This window comes from Theobroma cacao, chromosome 8, assembly GCF_000208745.1.
Source record: "Theobroma cacao cultivar B97-61/B2 chromosome 8, Criollo_cocoa_genome_V2, whole genome shotgun sequence".
NCBI classification, from domain to species: Eukaryota; Viridiplantae; Streptophyta; class Magnoliopsida; order Malvales; family Malvaceae; genus Theobroma; species Theobroma cacao.
In genome coordinates, this window is record NC_030857.1 from 15,215,402 (window position 1) to 15,233,535 (window position 18,134).

Below are 18,134 nucleotides of genomic sequence, written 5' to 3' on the forward strand. Positions count from 1 at the left end.
ATTGAAAAATATATTTGAAAAATATAATTTTTTAAATAGATTATTGATATGCTTATTAACAACACAAATATTTAAACATAAAAAAATTTATGGTATTAAAAAAATATATATAAATATTTTCTTACTTGATTATTTCATTCTAGAATTTCTAAATTAATTTATCTTTTTTACAAAAATTAAGTTTGAATTTTCCTTCTATTAAAAAATTAAAAAAATTTCATACCTAAAATCAAATTTAGATAAATAATTTACATTATATTACAATAAAATAATATAAAATGACTAAATATGTTAATTTGGTTACAACTTTCACAATTTACAAATACACATTCTTTTAAAATTATTCAACTCTTACCCAATTTACTTTTTATTTAAATTTACTGAAATTAGCAACATATGTTGATTTAGTTATAACTTTCACAATTTACAAATACACATTCTTTTGAAATTATTAAACTCTTACCCAATTTACCTTTCATTTAAATTTACTCAATTTCTTATAAAACGAATTTTTTTAAATTCAAATACCACAATCAAATTCTGCTAAATTTAAATTAAAATTATTAATTTGGATCTAAAAAATTTATTAATAAAATAAAATGGTACAAATATTTATAGTTATATTTAACTTTATCAATCATAAATGCAGTCTTTAATTTAAGAAATTTCAACTTAAAAAATATAACTTGAAATATTGAACAAAATAACAACATAAAATATGAATAAATAATTGAAAGGGTAGAGCTCAAATTCTATGATATAATAAGAGATTTATCATGTCCAAATTAAGTAAGTTAAAACAAAAAATTATTTTTATAATCATCACTAACTCCATATCTCTGTTATTCATTTTTTTTAAAGAAAAAACTAAATCAACATATTTTACTTATTTGACTTTAACTCAAATTAAAAATTAAGTTAAATAAATTTTAAATTTTTATACTATTATAAATGGAAGAAAAAAATTTTATTTAGTCATTTTATATTATTTTATTTTAACATAATATAAGCTATTCATCTAAATTTGACTTCAGATATAAAATTTTTTCAAATTTTTTTTATAGGAGGAGAATTCAAACTTAATTTTTATAAAAAAAGATAAATTAATTTACATATTTTGAAATCAAATAATCAAGTAAGGAAATATTTATATATATTTTTTAACACCATAAATTTTTTACATTTAAATATTTGACTATTAATAAGCATATCAATAATCTACTTACAGATTTATCTTTTTTAAATATTTTTTTCAATTTAGTTTCTCAACATCTCAATTTTGTTCAATTTAATCATTATACTATATATTTTTGTTCACTTTAATCCCTATGACGTGGTAAAATTTTTTTTTTTGAAAATTTTTTTGCTTTGTCATATGGCACTAACGTGCTGACATGTCAGTATCACATCAACACTATCACATCATCGTATAGTGCCAAGTGGCATTGTCAAGTCATCACTCAGTGCCACATGGCATGTTACGTCATCATTTTAATGCTACATCATCAAAACAATAAACGTCAAAACTGACATCAGCGATGACGTCAAATTAGATACCTTCAAGGAGAGAGACTAAATTGATGTAATTCTTAAAATTAAGAAATTAAATTATTTCGATTTTGAGTATAATGATTAAATTAAACAAAATTAAAAAATATAGGAGCTGTATAAGTCTTTGGACCATTATTTAACACTTGAGCAAATTTTACCAAATTCTTCAAGTACTAAAATACTCATTATTTTTTATTCTTTTTGGTTAGATTATACAATTAGCTTCTAACACCTAGGGTCCAACTTTGATTTGTTTTTTCCAATAGCGGTGAGGCAATGGTAGTGGTTGTTAGTGGGGCAAGCCAACTTAGAAAGATCAAAATTGCCAACCGTTATTTATTTAAATTTGAGCTTTTTTTCGATAAAACTATATGTCTAGTTTTATGCTTCATATTTGTTTTTCAAAATTTGAAATTGTGATGATTTCGTAATATTGAAAAAAGGTAACGATAAAAATGAAAATAGCATGTCCACGAGAAAATACGTCACCTTAATCAAATGTCATATGAGAATAAATACTAAAGAAAATTTCAAAACCATTTACGATTAAATTGATATTATTAATGTTAAAAAATATAAAAACTTAATTTTAATAAATTATTATACAAAAACAAAAAACAATTGTATGATTTATTATTGTTGTTTAAACATTCCTTTACCTCAACCTCTATCAAATTTACATTAATCCATAAGAGATTTTCCCAATTTATTGTAAAGAAAATATTGCTCTTATGAACATCAATTTATAATACTGTCAATGAAAATAATACGCATCAACTTTTAAATCCAACAAAAAAAAAATATCTTAAGGAGAAAACTAACAATCTCCAAATTACAAATTAATGAATGAGAATTACAAAGAGTGGAAGAGATCATAAGCAAATTATGAAGGAAGGACTGTAATTATCCACGCAAGAGATTAGTAGAAGGAAGAAATGATCATTAGCAACGCGCTCACTGAAAAACCACGTTGGCTGTTTGATTTCGTCCTGCAATGTTCATATTCATATGCCAAAAGCATGCACAAATTTACTTTTACAGTTCCATGATCATTGATCCAATTAGCAAACAGATGGCAACCCACAAACTTTAGACTTTGGTGCAAAGCCAGGTTCCATAAGAGCTTCAATAATTTCATTTCCACCTTCTATGGAACACTACATGAGCATAAACCAACAGTGTACAATTGCATGAAAACGCAGAACTCACGCCTCAATCGATAGATAACCCAAAACTGGCATCAACAACTTTAATCTAACACAAAAGGAGAGCTATAGTTACATGCATAGTATTAAGAATATTATACCTTTTGTCTTTAGAGTCGAAATTATCAAGGCACAATTTCAATCCTCTACACCAAACTCAAGTTGTTGCGAACCACAAATGATCTAATTATACAACCTCCAATGGTAATCCATGCAAATGGCAATTGCAAATAACTCTAAAGGAAATTTGGCTTATACTTGCAGAATCTAGTATTAGTTAAGAGAGAGACAATCAGACCTTTTCTTTTTACTAAAAGAAATCAAAACACAGTCAAGATCCGAGAGGAACATCAATTGACAACAAGGAGACTAATTTTCCAGGCTAAATACAATTCACAAACCAAGATAATATGGTTGTTCTTAACAAGATAAATGTTGTTTATAAATAGCATTTTTCCTTTTAGGATTTAGGATAATGTGAGCAATCTTTAAAATATGTAAAAGGTAAGAGTTTGAGGTATTCAAATAAGGAATAGATAAAAGGACTTGTGGCCAAGTTAAGACTTGATTGAATTGCCCTATGAAGTCTTCTATTCTTATTTATAGCTCCGTTTTTTCATGGACTAGACACCTTTTGTAGAACTTCAAAATACACAAAATGCACTAGGATATCTATAGCAATTTCAGATCCAAAACGTTCTATAACCTTAAACAAATTAACTAGGATACTGATATAATGTATATCTCTTTAAAGAATGAATTAACATGAAATTGATAAACATGTCAAACAAAGGAAGAAGTCCATTCAAACAATTTAAATTTCACCATCATTAAGGATACTTTTATTTCTTCTCTCATTAATTTGTACAGAATTCATCAAGAGTTCTTCACCAAAATTAAAAATCAATCCCAAAAATAGTTCATGACAAAGAACATAAAATAACATGCCCTTGAATTGCAAGGTGATAATATTTACATTTTGCTAACTCAGATACTTAGAGATTTATCATGAAAAATAGAAATCAAGAAAAGTTAAACAACCAACCTTTTCATAGCTACTCTATTGATTTTTCTTCAATCTCGAAGTTGAGGATGATGATTTGAAGTCAGGATTCGAAGTTCTGATAATGAATAAAAGTGTTTCAAGCAGCATACCAAGAACCAATCCTAGAATACCTCCAGCGGCATTCTGAGAATAAAAAACCAAGCATCACCAAATTCAGTACAAAATAATTAAAAGCACCCAGACAGCTATTTATAAATTTGAGAATGGGATTTTGAAGATACCATGGTAGAATTGTGGTTAAACAATGCTCTGAATGCAAAATATCCGCCCAAATACCCAGTAAACATTATCAGTGAAACATGTAAACCTGTTTGTGCATACATCATCGAAAGCATAAATGTGAGAAAAGATCTTGCAATTGGGAAAAAACATATTATTTAAACTTCCTTTTCTTACCGTTTGATCGTTCTTTTTTCTACTTACAATTTATTTTCAGAAATTAAAAGGCAAAATATTCTCAAAGAAAACTACTAACCAAAGCCAAGCTGATCCTTATAATTAGAGAAAGGTTCATTCAAATCCTTCTTCGGCGTGATATCTTTAACAAGGTCTTCATACTCTTTCCTCTCCGCTATTTCTTTAAGCTTCCTTAATCTTTGCTTCAATTCTTCGCTCTATCGATTCAAACAAAAAAAACAACACCACCAACTTAATTTCACGGTTAATAAGAAAATGCAACCAAAAACATACCTAGAAAGTTGAAAACTAAATCATGATTCATTTACCTTCTCTCTCAGTTTAGGGCTGGTGAAAACAAAATCAGATCCGGAGAACAATGAAATCAATTTGGGTCTTGTGCCAACATCTGACCCGATCCATATACTTCGGATCGGCTTGTACGGTGCATTGGTTCGTGAGGAAAGAGTGAGAGCGAGTTGTCGAAACTCTTGAGAAAGGCATGGATCATTTGACGCTGAGAGAAGAAACAAGCGAATGGATTCGGTCACGGTGATCACAAGTTCGGGCTGGCTCTGCGTGTCGCCGAAACTCATTCTTCTTAATTTGCTGCAAAGGAGAGGGAGGGAGAAGCGTCTCTGATATGGTAAAGCTTCCCGAAAAAGGAAAATTGTAAACAAATAAAAAGTCCAATCATAAACGGCACAGTTTTAACTAAGATGCATAAAATTAAACCAGATCAATGATCCGATCAAACCAAATGAAATTTCGATAAAAACAAATCCGATCCAATTAGTCTATTCAGCGTATCAATCCTACAAATTTGATCCAATCGATTTATTTAATTGATTCTCGGTTATAAATTTTTTTATCAAATCGACTAAAAAACTTAACTTAATATTATATATTATACACTTATATAAAATACATATTTACCATTTACTACTTACTTAGTTGCTATTAGAATTAATTTTATTATTTTTACTATGTTAAATTTTGAATATTAGAATTTCGAATTTAAAACTCTTAAATGTTAATTTTATGACTTACGTAAAAAGACAAAGATTGTCTTGACTCTTGTGATTATAAATATTAATTTTAAGATATTGATGTTATTAATGTCAAATATTATGATTTATATGAGTCAAAGGGTAATTGTTATGTTTTCTTTACACTTAGATTATTAATATATTTTATAATTCTGAATGAAATTTATAAATTTCAATATCGCAATTTACAAAAGACAAGAGTGACAATTTCTACTTTCTTTTAGTCCAAAGTCGAACTAATCAAATCAATTCAATTTTTGATCGATTCAATTCTCTTTTTAAATTTGGTTGGTTCAATCCTTTTTCAAAAAATTAAATCCCTTTGATCCTTAATTATGACGAATTGAACCAACCAACCGATGAATTGTCCATCCCTAATTTTACTTTAGAGAGGAAAAACCAGATAACAAAAGAACATGGGAAAGAAGTGTTTGGGCTAGCCTAAGGCCCAATTTAGCTAATTTGTGCTTAGTCAAGTATAAGCCCAACATTAATCTTATACTATAAAATAACATTTGATACATTAATGTATTATAAATTACATTTCATATTATATATTGTTATATTTAATATAAAACTAGACAAATACTCGCGCTATGCAGCAGGTTTGAAAATTTTTATAAACACTTAGATGTTAAAAATTATGAACCGGTGATAAAAATTGTAAAAGTTGTTATTGATATAATCCTGCTAATTAATATTTGACATGTGTACAATTTGTCAATAAATGCACAAAAACTATCCTAATATGTACAAAAATTGTTCTCATTCTCAATGAGCAGAATATTATCCTAAAAAAAAAACAATAACCCTACTAATTAATATTCAACATATCTACAAATAACATCTATTACAAAATGTTAAAAAAATTGTTCGTATAAATCAATGAGCAAGCTGTTTGAAAAACAAAACAAAAGTATTGCGCATGCATCCGCAAGATATGGGAGTTCTAGAGGTACATGATTCCCCTAGATGCTCTATTCAATATGGGGTTTTGGGATTTTCAAAATTACTGTAAAAATCTTAGCAGCCTAAAAAAACCTTTGATAGTAAGATAACAGTCAACAATATATCACAGAAAGCAAAGTGGCACATAGATCCATACATCATGTTAATTTATTTTGAAAGGAGAAGACTCAAAGAGCAGGACTAGCCAATTCCGAAAAATTACATGTACTATGTAATCATTTTTGTCAAGGAAACCTAAGTATGGTAGTCCCTGATCTAATACACCATCCACCATCAATATTACTTATCTCTTAACCAATAACACAGTGACAATTAGGATAAAAGCTCTAAAGACTGAAAAAGCTATGTTGGTGGTGATGAAATAAATCTTAACAAAAAGGATGCCTCTTTTATTTTATTCCTAATTAGATTATCTATTAATTGTTGCTATTGAAGAGAGAAGCAATTACACAGTTAAACTAGCAAAGTAGAAATAAAGAAAATTGAAACCAAAATTTTTATGAAAAAGAGAATTTGAAAGCAGGAACCTAACTACAAAATCTTCTACACCAAGGTTTTGATACAATAGCTAATAGTAATGTCTAAGTCCAACCATTCACAGCATTAGCTTTACGCTAGTGTCATAGAAAGGTTTGGTTCATTCTCAGTGTGAATTGTAGAGAGGCAATAACAGTTTACTTGCACAACAGGTAACCAATCATAAATGTAATTAGTAATTTTTTAGCCTCCATACTGATCCAAGTGGCCATTATTTTACTTTACGCTCAAGGAATGTTCATTTTTCATACTTTTGGCATGTAGATTGCCCGCTGTAAAGAGGGTTCTTGTGATAGGGAGAGGAAACGTTGCAAACAAGTAAAATGATGTGCCAGAGGTGACAGAGAGGAAGATTGAAGCAGTTCCTGAAGTACTAAATGCTGTGACAGGTGGAAGACAATAAGAAAAGACTTAAAGAGACTTAGAGAGTACAAGATAATTAGAGAGAGAAGCTCTCAAGTTGAGAATGTGTTAACTTGAAGGGGGAGAGAAGAGTCCTCCCAATGAGGCTCTATATATAGTGCTAAAAGTGACGGTTACATAAAAATAGGCTTTAATACGCCTAATGAATGACATTATTATGAAGAATATTAATTAAAGTAACCGTTACTGTAATTAGATGTAGTAAGACTTGTTCTCAAGTAAAGGTAATAGAAAAGAGGTGTACAAGAATAGGTACAAGAGAAGAAGCTGTACGAGAATAGGTACAAGAGAATAAGCTGTACATGAATAAGTATATGAGAACAAGATAAGAGGGTGAAACACTTGTACTTCAAGAAAGGGTTAAGAGGAAGACCTCTTAACTACCTCCATATCTGAGCCACCAAGCCAAACTCTCTGAAACATCCCAAGATGAAAGTAACCCATGAACCCTGCCACTTATTCTGAGTTACTTTCACTGTCATCCAAGTGAAGCGGTTATTCTATTCAAAGTGGTTGTTCTACTTGTATTAGTTATTCTATATGGAGTAATACTTTACTTTTTCTAATTGTTCTGCTTTAAGTAATACTTGAAGTAGCGCTTCACTTGTTCTGCGTGAAGTAGCGCTTCACTTGTTCTGCGTGAAGTAACGCTTCACTTGTTCTAGTTATTCTGCGTGAAGTAACACTTCACTTGTTCTGGTTGTTCTCTATATAATATTATGTTGTAACATAATTCTTTAGAGTAACAGTATTAACCAAAATCTAGTATCTACATTTTGCCCCCTGCATAAGAATTCATTGTTAAAAATAATTCTTATGTATTAATTTAAAGTATAATTTTTTTTGTACTATAACGTATTGTATTGTATTACTTTGAACAGTAATGCCTTGGGCAGTACTACTTTAGACAGTAACACCTTAGCCAGTAATACTTTAGGTAGTAACACATTACTGTCTTGTGTAAGGTGTACTACTAATTTTAATTAATTTTTTTTTATCAATATCTTTTGTAATATATGATTGATTATGCAATAATATTTAATATCTTTCGTAATATTTGATTGTATTTTTTTTTTTTAATGTCAATATCTTTTGTAATATTTTATTGATTATGCAATAATATTTAATATCTTTTTCATAAAAACCTTGATTCTATGTGGCTTATAAATATCAAGTTATTACAAACAATTTTCTTCATTCAAATTTAAAGTAAAGCAAAAACAAATTTCAGAGCAAAGTCGATTCTTTTGCGGATCTTTTCAAGTAAGTAAGTTTTTTTTTTTTTTTATTAGTTGAATTTCTCATACTTGTTGCCCCCTGCATGAAATTTTTTTTTTATTAAAATATGAGGAAAGAGAAAAAAAAATTTCATGCATGAGATATTTTGATTATAAAAGAAAATCATAAAGTAAGAACATTTATGTTACCTTGGCTTTGTTTTAATCTTTTATTACTCTGACTCATTGCAAGGTAGCTGTGGTTTCTATTTGCTTTTTGAATCTTACAAATTGGAGTAATAGGCTTCTTAATTTATTTATTATTATTTTTTAAGTATAATTTATTGTTTTTATTTTGACATATAGTGTTTAATAGAAAAGAGAAATATTAGAATAAAGAAATCAAGAAAAAAAAATTAAAGTGAACGGCATGTTAGGAAGGAGAAATACTAGAATAAAGAAACAAACTAGTAAATGCATAAAAAGTTGGCAAAAGCTGCATGTCTTTCTTTTGTCTTTTGTTTGACTTTGACCCTTGTCTTTTGTTTTGCATAAAAGCTAACAAAACTGAACGGCATGTCTTTCTAATTTTTTTTTTATTATTTTACTTGGGCTTGTACTATGACTTTGACTTGTGTTATGCCTTGCTCTAGCTTTAAAGTAAAAACTTTTTAAGTGAAGCTCGCGGCATGTGCCGCGAGCAATTTTAAGTGAAGCTCGCGGCATGTGCCGCGAGCATTTTTAAGTGAAGCTCGCGGCACATTTTTAAGTGATTTGCCGCGAGCTCTTTTTAACAAAGCTCGCAGCAAGCGTTGCGAGTTCCTTAAATATTATATATATATTTAAAATGTTATATATATAATTTTTTTTTTTAAGTTTTACTTATTTATTATATATATTTATTTATATTGCATATAAAAATAATAATAATATAAAAATCTATAATTTTGATAAGTTTTATTGTTTTACTTTATGGTTGTGATTTTTTTTATGCATAATAAATAAGTAAAAATAAAAAAAATTATTACGTATGTATACTTATCTCTTTTTTCATGATCATGTTTGTAGGCAGCTTTTTCCATCATCCTCTATGCCTAGGACGCGTGTCCCTCCGAAGATCAATTATGGTGAGCCTGGAAGAGTTGCAACAAGGAAGAAAACCACTGCACATAAAAGGAAGAATAGTGATTCCAAATTAGTTGCTCCCAAGAAAATTAGAGTAGGAAAGAGTGGTGAAGTTCCTCCTGTTCTTGAAAATTGGGAAGATGAAATTATTAGAAAAATAAGAGAAGATCGTTTTTGGGGAGAAGTTCGTGCCAGACAGGTTAACGAACATCCCTCTAAGTCTGTTGGATATGATTGGAATCGTTTATTCTCAAAAGCACCTCCTCATAGAAGAAGTGGTATTCCAGGACCATCTATTCTGAAATTCAGGTTTGAACGTGGTGAGTTTCCCCTTTCTGCTACTAAGTTAGGGTCCAATTCTCAATTTGTTCATGGTTGGGATGAATGGGTAACTAAAGTATTGAAGAATCCTTCTTATGTTAAACTTCTCTCTTCTGCTGGGATACTTGATGCTATACGTATCACTTCTAAGCTCAATATTCGTAGAGAAAAAAGGATAAATGTGTGGCGTGCTATTCTTGCGAAGTGGAGCACGTTTTCTCATACTATGATTACTGCATGGGGGGAATTTACCTTCACTCTAGAAGATGTGTGTGTTCTCTTGGAACTTCCTTGTATAGGAAAGGATGATTTTCACTCTATTAAGCTTTCTGAAGAAGAGGTATGTACTCAAGACTTTCTTTGATCTACTTAAGAGTCTGAGTAAAACTTCGAAGGTTGCACGATTTTTCAATTGGATAAGGATTTTTTATAAAAAGTTCAATGCTAAAGGAATTGAGATTGATTCTCCTAAGTACCCAAACCATAAGTATGAGCTAGTAACTTTAATAATTTTTTGATTGGCACGACACGTACTCCCAAGGTGTCCAGATGATGGTATCTCCTCAGCAGTTGTTCCTTTAGCAATAAAAATTGTTAAGGGAATACGCTTTCCTCTTGCTCCACTGTATTTAGGATCCCTATATAAGAGATTAGACTTATACCAACTCAAAACTATTGAGTCAGCTGGGCGTTACAAGGTTTTGACTTATGTGGATGTTTCCTTCATTCAGATGTGCTTATGGGAAAGGTTTGGCACTTGTGCTCCCATGCCTAATGCATATCCTTTTGCATCTTTTTCTATGAATAACCCTTTATCCAGAAACAACTATAGAGCTTGGGCATGGCATGATCGACTACAAAGGGGTAATGTTCTTGAAGTGATGGATGTTACAAAAGAATTCAATCTCAGACCTTATGTGCAGCCTATAAATGGATTTGGTGATCCTGCAATTTATTATGACCTTCATTCTCTACAGTCTAGAAGAATGAGCTCACGAGGTATTAACTTTTGTATATGGGTTCATAGTTCCCATTTACCTTCTATGATTGAGAGTTTTAGTTCTGGTGGAGATAGAAACTTTCGTTCTGTTGAAGTGTATTCTCCTTATAGAGTGGCACGTCAATTTGGATTTGACCAACCAGCTCCACCTGACTCCTCTTCGCCTATCAACTTTTATTCTTGCGTTTCTTCATTTCTCATGAAAGGACTTTCACTCCGTTCAGATAAACTGAAAAGTTGTACTGTCCCAGCTTTTGATAGAGTTGGTATCCACACTTCTGGATGGTTTGCTTATTGGATGGAGTGTGTTGAAGAATGGAGATATTTTATTGTTCCTTTGACTAATCCCAAAGCTTGTCTCTACACTTTTTTTATAAGTAACTCCGATGTATCCTTACGCTTGATTTCTCTCAAAAAGAAAAGAAATGTAAATGCAGAAAAAGATGATGTTCCTCGCGCTCTTACTCATCAAACAGAACATGTGCATCGAAAAGTAAGTTCATCTTTTACTTCTTCTTTTACTTTTTTTTTAAAATATTTTTTTTTTGTAGAGAGAAACAACTGTGAGAGTAGAACTTAAACTCGATTGAAGAGGAAGAAACTTTTGAAGCTGAGACTGAGGAAGAATCATGTGACTCTGAACGTAGTGATGAATTTGATAATGAGTCTGTTGATGTTGATGAAGCTAAAAATGAGAGTGAGCTAGCCCCTTTTGATGATTTAATTGATTTGAATGTTCTATTTCCAAATCATGTTCAGAGCTTTATTCCCCAAGTTATTCAAGATGAGGCTATTCTTAATACCGAGGTTGTTCCTAACACTGAGGTTATTTCTGCTATTGAGATTGTACCTGATGTTAGAGTTGATGCTGGAGCTATTCTTGATGTTGTCATCAATAATGTCGGAGCAACTTCCAATATTGAGGTTGTTCATGATGTTGGAGTTGTTACTAATGATGCTAGAGCTACTCCGATTAATTCTCGTGCTTCTTCCNGTGAGAGTAGAACTTAAACTCGATTGAAGAGGAAGAAACTTTTGAAGCTGAGACTGAGGAAGAATCATGTGACTCTGAACGTAGTGATGAATTTGATGATAAGTCTGTTAATGTTGATGAAGCTGAAAGTGAAGGTGAGCTAGCCCCTTTTGATGATGTCCTTGATTTGGATGTTCTATTTTCAAATCATGTTCAGAGCTTTATTCCCCAAGTTATTCAAGATGAGGCTATTCTTAATACCGAGGTTGTTCCTAACACTGAGGTTATTTCTGCTGTTGAGATTGTACCTGATGTTAGAGTTGATGTTGGAGCTATTCTTGATGTTGTCATCAATAATGTCGGAGCAACTTCCAACATTGAGGTTGTTCATGATGTTGGAGTTGTTACTAATGATGCTAGAGCTACTCCGTTTAATTATCGTGCTTCTTCCTCCCCAGTACCAGAACACAAAGATGCAAGTAGTGCTTCTGGCACTCAAATAACACATACTAAACAAAGTGGTAAGAAAGTTGACTTCCATGGCTTTCAAGTTTCATTGGAGTATGTGGCATACTTGGAGCATGTTTTCAATATAGAAAGAGTTTTGGAGTACCTCCCTTGTAAAGAACGTAGACATCATTTGCTTAATGATGGAAGTGTTGGGTAGAGCTTTAGCCATTTCCCATGCTCCACTAATGAGTACTTCACCAGAGGAATTGCAACAGATGTTACAGGATTTCGATGATGCTTGTAACTTTGGATTCAAGCTTGAATGCCTCAATGATTGTAGATCTAAAGCCAAGATTTTTCTCAACAAGTCTTTCTTGGAGAATGAGTTAGAAGACATTGCAGCGAAGATAGCTTCACTGAAAAAACGTGAAGCTGAAGTACAAGAACAATTAGTTGTATTTGCCAATAATAACTCTTCTCTATGGAGTATGTAATTGACTAGTCTTTTGCTTTTCTTTTACTCTTTTTGAAAGCTCATTTGAGCTAGTACTCCGCTATTGATATATCATATTTCTTTTTCTTTTGCAATAATAATAATGCTATACGCTTGTTGCGTAGGTGTTTACATTTCATATTATTGTATGTGGCCAAAAAGAAACTCTCAACTTTTCATCAAGGAGATTAACTCTAACTTGATATGAATGAGGTTAATTCAACCCTTAAAATAAGTAAGCGTAAGAGCTGCGGCCAATTTGTGAGTAATAAGCTAGGGCCAAGAAATGAGCGATAAAGCTAGCGCCCAATAGCATAACATCATTACAGCCAAATTATGAGCGATAAAACTAGCGGCTAGAATGTGAATAATAAATTATGGTCAAAGAATAAACGATAAAGCTTGCGACCAAAAGTATAATATCATTGCAGCCAAAATATGAGCGGTAAAGCTTGCGACTGAAGTAAGAATATCATTGCAGCCAAAATATGAACGGTAAAGCTTGCGACTGAAGTAAGAATAATGAACAATGGTCAAAGAATAAGCAATAAAGCTTGCGACCAATAGTATAATATAATTACAGCCAAAATATAAGCGATAAAGCTAGCGGTTGAATATGAATTTTTTTTTAATGTCAAATTGCAATTCATAAAGCGATGAAGAGTTAAAGTCATAGAAATATCACACATGAGCAGGAAGCAAGTTGTTCTGGACCTTGTTGTTCTCAATCAACAACTCTTCTACTTGCATTTTCTTATGAAATATTCCCTTTTAAAAAGGATCTCTTTTTTCTCTACCTTTTTCTTAAATTGCATTCACTGTTGAAGTATTCTTTCTATCGAAGCAAGTAGCTCTCTTTTGTTTGAGAACCGTATTATTGGTTCTTCTTGCCATTTCCATTAACGAAGTAAAAGTTGGAAGAGGTAAATTCTGCTAGTGTAGCCTACACTCGTCAAACTTTTTTTTTTGAATGCAAACCATCACCAACTCCTTCTCATCATAAAACTCTTGTATATCCAACACCCTTTCTCTAAAGTGTTAGATGTATTTCATGAGGTCTTCTTTGAACTTTTGATATTCTGTTCCCAAATCAAGGAGATTAACCTTCTCTTGAGTAGAGAAAAAGAACTCCTCCCTAAACATCCACATCGATTGTAGTTTCTCCATTTCCTTCATTCCCCTTAGTGTTTGTAACTAGAGGAATGACTTTGTCAGGTGCATTCTCATTAAAGTATACAGATTGAGCTTGAAAAATGATGGAAGTGAAAGATGCAAGTTGAGATATGGTCTCCAACATCCGCCTATTGTTGTCTTCTAGCATTTGCATTCTCTCTTAAGAAGCCTCAATCATTTTCATCAACTTTTGGATGTAGGTTGGAATAGATGTATCTTGGTTACTAAAGGAACTGTCTATTACTTCCAATAACGCAAAGTTTTTCTAGTAAGCTTTTACTTAATGTAATCACTCCTCCCTAGTGGAGTCGCCAAAATGTAAAGGGGATTCTTGTGATAGGGAGAGGAAGCGTTGCAAACAAGTAAAATGATGTGCCAAAGGCGACAGAGAGAAAGATTGAAGCAGTTCCTGAAGTACTAAGTGCTGTGGCAGGTGGAAGACAATAAGAAGAGACTTAAAGAGACTTATAGAGTACAAGATAATTAGAGAGAGAATTTAAGGAGAGAAGCTCTCAAGTTGAGAATCTGTTAGCTTAGAGGGGGGAGAAAAGTCCCTCTAAATGAATTGTGAAGCTCTATATATAGTGCTAAAAGTGACTGTTACTCAAGAATAGGATTTAATGCGCCTAATAAATGACATTATTATGAAGNTTGAATTGTGAGGCTCTATATATAATGCTAAAAGTGACGGTTACATAAAAATAGGCTTTAATACGCCTAATGAATGACATTATTATGAAGAATATTAATTAACGTAACCGTTACTGTGATTGGATGTAGTAAGACTTGTTCTCAAGTAAAGGTAATAGAAAAGAGGTGTACAAGAATAGGTACAAGAGAAGAAGCTGTACGAGAATAGATACAAGAGAATAAGCTGTACATGAATAAGTATACGAGAACAAGATAAGAGGGTGAAACACTTGTACTTCAGGAAAGGATTAAGAGGAAGACCTCTTAACTACCTCAATAGATGAGCCACCAAGCCAAACTATTTGAAACATCTCAAGATGAAAGTAACCCATAAACTCTACCACTTATTCTGAGCTACTTTCACTGTCATCCAAGTGAAGCGATTATTTTATTCAAAGTGACTGTTCTACTTGTATTAGTTGTTCCATATGGAGTAATACTTTACTTTTTCTAATTGTTCTGCTTTAAGTAGTACTTCACTTATTCTGCGTGAAGTAACGCTTCACTTGTTCTGCGTGAAGTAGCTCTTCACTTATTCTAATTATTCTGCGTGAAGTAACACTTCATTTATTCTGATCGTTTTGTGTACAACATTATGTTGTAACATAATTCTTTAAAGTAACAGTATTAACCAAAATCTAATATCTACACCCGCTATTCAGGAACTTTCAAATTCAAAAAAGTTTGAGAACCATATAACTATTAGGTTATAAACGGGCAACTTTTGTGACTGTAAGTTCACCACTGGAGATTAGAAAATTTATTTTAAATCGGATACAAAATTTTAAAAGTTCTAGAAAGTGCACCTCTAAATTCCATTAGGATCCTCTGCAATTTTCAGTCAAATTCAAACATAGAACTATATAAAATGTTTGATAAAATATTTACAAACATATATGGTACATACTACGGGAACTAAAAACCATATGAACTTTAGAAAATTTAAATCACATGTAAATATAGCTAAACCGTAAAGTTTTAGCAGTGTTTTGAAGACAATGCCTGTGCTCTTATGTCCCAGTATATAATTAATTCAAACACTAATATATATAGATTTCCTTGCACCTAAAGCAACGCAGAAATAAAATTGACAACATGGAAATTTCAGACATATCACGAAAATCCAAACAAAGCAAAAAAGTGAGAAAACAGATAAAAAGAAAAAAAAGTCACAGTAACAGACCTCAAGTTTCAAGTTGAGTGATATCAATTGTTAGAGAAAAATCCAAAGGACACATCACAGTTACTTCAACTAACTGATATGCTCCTTGTTTTTATTACTTTTGCTTAACATTTCAGTAAGTGCCAGCTATGGAATTCTTTTCTTTGTTTTTCCTACCATAAATCTTAACCAACATTGAACGTTGAAAGATCCCAGTTCCCTGATCATGCAAACAGCTATATAATCAAAAACCCATTCAGGATTAAGAACCCTATATACGGTAGAGCGACAGTACCTTGAAATAAAAAAGAATGTAAACAGGGTAAATGACCCACAAAGCTCATTTTATAACCAAAGCTATGAATCATCATAAGAATGAATGTAAACGAAAATATTTCAATTGAACAGCCTTAGAGAATGGGTCGCTGAGTTGCAAAATTCATATGAACACAATCCCTTAGATTGCACAAACAGACAATAATAAGAAGAAGAAGTAAATCAAGGTCACCCTTTTGTTCACTCACCCGGTGCGTCTTCCAGCGTAAGAAGATAAAGAACACCAGCCAAACTTGCAAAAATGAAAACTTAAAAAAAAAATCAGTAAAAGTCAATTTAAAAAAAAAAGAGAAAAAGGAAGAAAACTGGTGTGAATGAGAGAAATGGGTTTTGGGTTTTCTTAAAGAGAAAGGAGTGTTTGGGTAAAGGGTCTTTGAGTGTGAAAGAAGAGACAAAGAGAAAGTTCTAGATCGGACAAAAATTTCCAGTTTTGGAATTGGGCACCCGTCTGCGCAAGCATGGCGAAAAAAGCGACCTGAGGAAGAAAGTAGAAAAACTGAAAAGTCGAAAATACCCTCCGACTATGATAAAATTTCAAAAACAGATGTCAAGGGTAGATAAGATACTAGCTAGAATTCATTATAATTTAATTTAAATTTAGATTAAATTAGATTTAGATAATACAAAAAATTTATATATAATAAATTATATCATGATACTTAGCATACAAATGAAATTTTCTCTTATTCCAGTGACTTTCTCTCCACTTTTTATTTTTTTAAATATCACTAATAATAATCTTCATCAATCTTTACACAAAGAGCTTCCAAATATGCACATTTAACACATTATCCACTAGCCATTAAAAAAATTTATTTTTTATTATTTATATTTTGCATTTATAAAATCTATTTTAAATTAATAAAACAAATGATAAAAAATAATATATATTAAAAATGATCGTATAATTAATAAAAAGAGACAGAAAAGACCGCAGAATCATCATACCATATAAATAATATTCTTAAAAGGTGGCTATAGATTCATAGAAGCCACCCGTGACTGACCATCACTACCATCACCGATCATTCTAATTCATATAATTTATACAAATTAAATAAAATATATATTAATTATTTTACCCATAATAAAAATATAAAAATTTAATTTAATATAATAAAAAATAAAAATATATTTAAATTTTTTAAATCATTTAGTGACTTATTTAAATATTATATTTTAAGATGGTCTAGCCCTTTCCACCTTGCTTAGAGTTTGAACTAGAATAGTCTCCAACCTCTCTAATTGTTAACGTAATTATGTTTTATTTTTTTTTAAAGTGACATAATTAGGGGTTTGATTACGACTACTCATGATAATTCCAACAACATCCTTTTATTTTGTTATACTTTTCTGAGCTTTGCCTAAGGCCAACATATACGTAATATTGAAAAGTTTTTTTATTATAAGAATTTATATATGTTTATTATATTTTCAAATATTTTATAATATCAAAAAAATAAAATGAGCTTTGAATTTATAAATAAAATTTTATTTCATTTTCCCTTTTGAGTTGAAATAGTTAATTTGTAGCAAAGTGGTATCAAAAACTTATCAAATTTTTTATTAACTTGATGCAAGTTTCGATTTATAAATAAGAATATTCTTTTGGATAATAAATTTGACTTTTAGATTGAAATATTAATATAAATTATCTAATTTATAATAAAAAAATAATTGTATTAAATTTTAAATATAGTGATCTCTCAATTATAATTATATTTTTATTTAATTTTATAGTTTTAAATTTATATATAATTAATTATTAATAAATAAATAAATAAATAATGAGTTTTCACATTCAGTACACCTGACAATAAATATTAATTTTAAAAAGAAAAAGGTATTCAATTATTAAACACAAATGGTTTACTTTTGGAATCTGTCACATGACCCACCAACCATTAGTGTTGAAAATATATAATAGAAAAAGAGGACCGATATCCATTATAGTAGAAAAAACAAGACGAAATATGGAGGGAAAAAATATCAAATCTC

General features: G+C 30.7%; 1 protein-coding gene across 8 annotated transcripts; it reads right to left on the reverse strand.

The window, feature by feature from the left end:
- On the reverse strand, positions 2,275-16,575 carry LOC18592888. Of its 8 annotated transcripts, XR_001929108.1 has the most exons (6): positions 4,548-5,011; positions 4,298-4,436; positions 4,044-4,129; positions 3,802-3,945; positions 2,858-2,921; positions 2,510-2,708 (listed from the first exon to the last, which is right to left on the reverse strand). XR_001929108.1 is itself a non-coding variant. In XM_018126207.1 (5 exons), the coding sequence occupies exons 2-5, from the start codon at positions 4,812-4,814 to the stop codon at positions 3,817-3,819; spliced, it is 621 nt and encodes a 206-aa protein (XP_017981696.1). In that variant the 5' UTR covers positions 4,815-4,827; positions 16,325-16,575; the 3' UTR covers positions 2,275-3,816. The 8 variants fall into 8 exon arrangements, 5 of the variants coding, with proteins under 5 accessions (XP_017981696.1, XP_007019879.2, XP_007019880.2 ...); XR_001929109.1 differs by having other exon boundaries at positions 2,275-2,540; positions 2,858-3,945; XR_001929107.1 differs by having other exon boundaries at positions 2,275-2,708; positions 2,858-3,945.

Bases quoted from the DNA above. Each gene is read 5' to 3' on its own strand.
- LOC18592888 (XM_018126207.1), bottom strand. From the start codon at position 4,814: ATGAGTTTCGGCGACACGCAGAGCCAGCCCGAACTTGTGATCACCGTG. The intron at 4,130-4,297 runs GTTAGTAGTTTT...ATGCACAAACAG, and splicing joins TAAGGATCAGCTTGGCTTTG to GTTTACATGTTTCACTGATA. The intron at 3,946-4,043 runs GTATCTTCAAAA...TTTTATTCTCAG, and splicing joins TTAACCACAATTCTACCATG to AATGCCGCTGGAGGTATTCT.